We start from the raw sequence: 5,368 nt of genomic DNA, 5'->3' as shown, positions 1-5,368 counted from the left end.
ATTAATTTAAAAGATTTGGGCAAATTAACATATAGAAGAAAACAAAATGAGTATTGTAATATTATGCTTTTCCCAGTTTATTATAAACGCTGACATTTTTCTGCTCACACTTTGTAACGCTGTTGTTGGACAGCAAACTTGATCACGTTAATCAGGCTTGCGTGTTCAGAGGTAAGCCAACCCCCTGGCCCGCCGTGGAGCACAGCCGCTGGCTGTGTAACGCGAGGCGCCTGTAATTTTAAACCCGAAATCGAGGAGGTTTCAGAGGCGACGGTAAAAGGGAGGGACCGAGCGGCTGCGAAAGTGCAGCGTAAGCTCGCGCTTTTATTCGAGCGGAGGTTTCATTGAGTCTCCACGGAGTCCTAAAGTTCCTCCTCCTCCTCTGCGCAGCGAGTTTCCCCCCCTCTCTCCCTCTCTCTCTCTCTCTCTCTCTCTCTCCGAACCGCAGGAGTCTTCGTGATGGAGGATCTCATAAAAAATAAATATGGTGCACGCACGCGCGCATAAGTCTTCAAAACCGAAAAAGTCCCACTCTTGAATGATAATTCAGATGGGTGGGTGGGGAGGCGGGCGGGGGGGGGGGGGGGGGGGGATTAATGCCTGCATCATTAGGTTCTCCAGCTTGTGGATATTATAAAAATAGGGCTGGCTCTACACAGTGGGTAATAAGCCTGTAACTTTGATTAATGAGGTCAAGGGGTCTTACGGATGATTTCTACACCCTGGCGACTGCCAAGGAGAAACAGTTTATTGCTAGAGATGCTGAAATATGTAGAGTTCCAGCCTTATTTAAAGATATTATAGTGCAATTTTATTATTATTATTATTATTATTATTATTATTATTATTATTAATAATAAAGAAAAGTTATACTTATTTTGTAAAGTCAAATTTGAGGGTAAATGTTGATTTAATCCAGGGTATTGAATTCAAGCACAGCGATCAAATGGGAATACAGTACAATATTTTTTTTTGCTTTTGTTTAATCTGCGGTGGGGGTGGGTTTGGGGTGTTGTGTACTCCCAGCCCGGTTCTAAATGAGGCTTTTTTGGACCCTGGTCTGGCAGGAGATCAGCAGCAGGCAGGTCCCGGGCTCTGCCAGACTCCGGATGGCTCCTCGGGGCGGTTCGGTTCCACATGAGGCTCCCGCTGGACCCCCAGCGCCCCGGCGTCCCGCTCCCAGCTGGTCTGCAGGGCTGGCGGGGGCTCCTGTGTGACTCTCCCAGCTGTTTCGGCAGGCTCGGGTCCAACCGCCTGCATCTGTGAGGCGCCCCGCTCCGTCGCCAGCAAACAGGACCGCTTTCGTACCGCGTTCGGATGAGAAACAAAAAGGGCAAGAAACATCCATCCATCCGTCAATCTATCCATCCATCCATCAGTTCATGAACCCATCAATCCATCCATCCATTATCTAACCCGCTTATTCCTGGTCAGGGTCACTGGGGGGGAGCTGGAGCCCATCCCAGCATGCGGGCAACTAACAACTGATCTGAAACACGAATGGTTTGACCCTAAAATCTCTTTTAAAAACGACAAAAATGCAAATGAGGGCACACACACACATCTCTGCCTACTTGATTTCATGACTCTCCCTTCGCGTTATTTTTAAAATCTTTTAGCTCATATTTCTGCGCCTGTTTACATCACCTTGCCGTGGAAACTGATGAGGAACATCGGGCCTGCGGTCAGCGTGTTTCGCCCCGCACCCCCGCAGGCTCTCCCCCGCATCACTATTTGATGACGCGGTGTCCCGTTCCCCGCCGCCTTTGTCCACACGATCCCGCCGCTGAATTATTGAGCGGCCGGAGCCGGGGGGGCGGGACGGGCAGCTGGGGCCAGGTCCCAAAAAGAGAACGAGGGGGGACGGAGTGCGACAGCTCACCGCGAACCAGACGCCACATTCCGCACGCGACTCCCCGAGAGCGAGAGGTCACCCCCACCCCCCCCCCACACCGCCCTCCTCAGGGCGCCATGGCGGATCTCCACAGGACCGAGGGACCCCGAAAAGTGCGGTTCAAGATCGCCTCGTCCTACAGCGGGCGGGTCCTGAAGCACGTGTACGAGGACGGGCAGGAGCTGGACAGCCCCGGGGAGAAGTACCCGCACAGCTTCCTGAACGGCAAGGCCCCGCCCCAGCTGGAGGGGGAGCAGCTCTGCGGGCTGCAGGGCCTCCCGGACCCCGGCCTGTACCCCCCCACCGGGCTCATCGCCCAGCGGATCAACATCTACCGCGGCTTCAGGCCGCCGGAGTACGGCGAGCTCGCCGCGGAAGATTCTAGGGTGAGTACCGGCTTCGTTTTTTACCCCCCCCCCGCCCCACCGGGCCAGGAACGTCTCGAATCAAGATGGCCTCCGGCCAATAAAGGACAGGGAGAATGTCAGAGCCGCACTTTGGGCCGTCCCGTCTGTCCGGCGCTGTAGGTGGGCTTTTCAAAAAGACGGATGCAGCCTCTGTTTGGCAGACCTGGTCGAGCAGAGACTAATGGGGGGGCGGATCAGAGCTCAATTAATTCAGCGTCCGTGTTGATGAGTGTAAGCATCCCGCTCAATCTTAAATCTGAAATTCTGTTTCCATGCCTTTGTTTCTTATATATATATATATATTTTTTTAAATCTTTTTATGTGGGCTAAATGTTGTACCGATGCCCAAGACCTGAAATCTTCTTGTGCCAACACAGCACAGCTTGCCTGATGCACAGTACAGTGGTGACTGGGAAAGCTATATTTCACAGATTACATTCGTGCCTGAGCAAAAGATTCCTTTCAGTAACTCAAAGCTGTCACATTAAGATAGTTGATTTCAGCAATTTAAGTCACAGAAAGCGGACAAACTTTATTTGTGCCAAAACTTTGATATTAATTTCACGGATTCAGTATGTGGCAGGAATCTTGAACTGAGTTTTTTTTTTTCTTTAAATTTATTTTTGAAATATTTTACAGTCGCCGGTTTTGGACTTTGGGAAAATAATAATCTACACCAGCAATCTGCGAATAATCCGCTCCCCGCAGAGGAAGGGGGAGGGGGCGAAAGGGCCCCTCGAGGGTCGAGAGGGGGACGAAGACCACGTTCGCAGGACGGAGGCGGGGGGACGTTCGAGACGGCGAGCTTTGTGTTCCCACGGAGACGGCGAACGAGCGCCGCGCGGCGCACACCAGGTACCGCCGAACGCGCCCGTCCGTGCCAGCCAATGGGAGCCCGCGTCCTTCTCCTCTTTCGAGGGCTTTCATCAGCGCGAAACGCGATGGCGGCACGCGGCGAACAGCCGCTCGCCTTTCTCTCTCAGATAACTCGCTATCCTGTCCTGCTGCTGAATACTTTTTTTCGGTGTTGTTAGACTTTCTCCGTCCCCCCCCCCTCTTTTCCTCTCTCACTCCCTCCCTCCCTCCTTGCCTCTCTCCCTCCCTTCCTCCTGTCCTCTCTCCCTCCCTCCCTCCCTCCCTCCTTCCCTCTTTCTTTCCCACCGCCTCTCATTTTTACAAGTTGCAACAGCACCTGCTTTTGGTCCACAGGCTTTACGTAAAACATTGCCTCTCCTTTCCCCCCCTGAGCTGACTCCGTGTGGGTTCTCCCCCTGGTGGCCACAGGCGGAACCACAGGCTGACTGCACCCCCCCCACCCCCACCCCCCCTTAGCTTTTTTTTTCTTCTTCGTTGTGTTTGCCGCAGGAGGACCCCAGCTGCCCCCAGTGCGGGGGCTCCGGCTGTGCCCCCTGTGCCCTGTGCCACGGCAGCAAGCTGTCCATGCTGGCCAACCGCTTCAACGAGTCCATCAGGGCCCTGCGGTGCCCCGCCTGCTTCCCGGACGGGCTGCAGCGGTGCCAGTCCTGCGCGCCGTAGCGTTCGCGGCAAGCGGCGGCGTTCGCGGGAAGCGGCGCGTGCGTCGCAGGGCCCCAGCTGACTGCGCGTTGAGCTGCGAAGAAGAGGAGGAGAGGGGAAGATCGGTCCAAAAAAAAAAAGAAAGAAAAGGAAAGGAGATGGAAAATCTGCCATGTATTATGCAGAAGTAAATTTTAATGTCGACTATTTATAACAGTCAGCAGTGAACCGGGACGACTGACGTGCACATAAAAGCTCGCTGTGAAAAAGACTTTATGCAGTACTGCACCCAATTAAAGGCTGTACACACACGCATGCACGCAAGCGCGCACACACACACACACACATACGCACTCACACTCACATATACACGCACACACACACCCAACAAACACACTCATGCACACACGCATGTGTACAAACACACAATGCAGACGACACTCTCTGAAGTACAAGTACACACACACACATGCACTCACACACACACACACACACACAAACAGGTACACACGCATAAAATTTAAGTTTGCATGTTTGTCATCGTAAAAAAAAAAAATTAGCATGCATTCATTTATCGCGCACAGGCTTATATATTCCAAGCGGTGTCGTTGCTCAGTCAAGATCGTTTTCCACACTTCCTTTCTGTGTTTAATTACCAGTCATAAAACACGACTGGTACCCCAACGACGACTTGTATGTATTCATTTATTTCATTAGAACACACAAATTAGCGCGCTTACCCTCGTAACAATTACGGCTTGTATTGACTGCATTCATTAGCGCGCGGACATGAGCCTGGGGCCACTGGAGGACGCTGAAGCTCTTTAAGACACACGAGGCGCGGGATGCCTCGTGTCCACAAGATTAATAAAACGCATTAAAACGCCACTGAGCAGAAACGGGGTTGTGTGGGAGTGCATCGATTGGCACAGTTTATACCGGCTGCCAAGGAAAAAACTTGCAGGCAGAAATTAAAACAAAACATGTAATGGGCTCAATTAAACGTGAACTTATTCATAGTGGAAAGTTCACTAGACACCTACTCAGCACAACCTCTCATCCCCCCATGGGCTCTTCAGCTATGTGTGCTTTTTATTCTTCTTCTTCTTCTTCTTCTTCTTTTTTCTTCTTCTTCTTAACACATACATAAACAAGAATACCAGCTGATATTTGTCACTGAAAGAGCAATTTGCCACAGGTGATTCAACTTCCTCTCGGAACTCCATAGGCAGACTCTCAGCTGGTTCCTCTGATGACTTGATGGGCGTTAAAATCGTCCAACCGCTGCGAGCCACAGGTTCCCCACTGACAGTCCCGCCCTTTGAGTTACTGTGTGCCCAGTGACGTCATCTTACTTCCGTCAGGTTTTCTCCTGCGAAGCATCTGTAGATTGTTGTTGTCATCATGGCACCTTCATCTTTGCCTTATTCTCTGTCATGGCCGACCATTTGCCTCAAGAAGTCCAGCTGTGTGTGGCAGTGTTAAGAGTCTCTCTCTCTCTCACTCTCTCTCTCTCTCTCTCTCTGTGACTATGTTGAGTCTCTCTCTCTCT

General features: G+C 51.6%; 1 protein-coding gene across 1 annotated transcript; it reads left to right on the top strand.

Annotated features, from left to right (window-relative positions):
• Positions 1-597: 597 nt before the first annotated feature.
• Positions 598-4,858, top strand: LOC135262732 (glutaredoxin domain-containing cysteine-rich protein 2). The gene is made up of 3 exons (XM_064349904.1): positions 598-2,280; positions 2,941-3,156; positions 3,667-4,858. The coding sequence occupies exons 1-3, from the start codon at positions 1,738-1,740 to the stop codon at positions 3,835-3,837; spliced, it is 930 nt and encodes a 309-aa protein (XP_064205974.1). The 5' UTR covers positions 598-1,737; the 3' UTR covers positions 3,838-4,858.
• Positions 4,859-5,368: the final 510 nt, after the last annotated feature.

Source organism: Anguilla rostrata, chromosome 9, assembly GCF_018555375.3.
Source record: "Anguilla rostrata isolate EN2019 chromosome 9, ASM1855537v3, whole genome shotgun sequence".
Classification (NCBI taxonomy): domain Eukaryota; kingdom Metazoa; phylum Chordata; class Actinopteri; order Anguilliformes; family Anguillidae; genus Anguilla; species Anguilla rostrata.
Note: the sequence above shows the minus strand (reverse complement) of the source record. Positions and strands in the feature narration are given on the sequence as shown.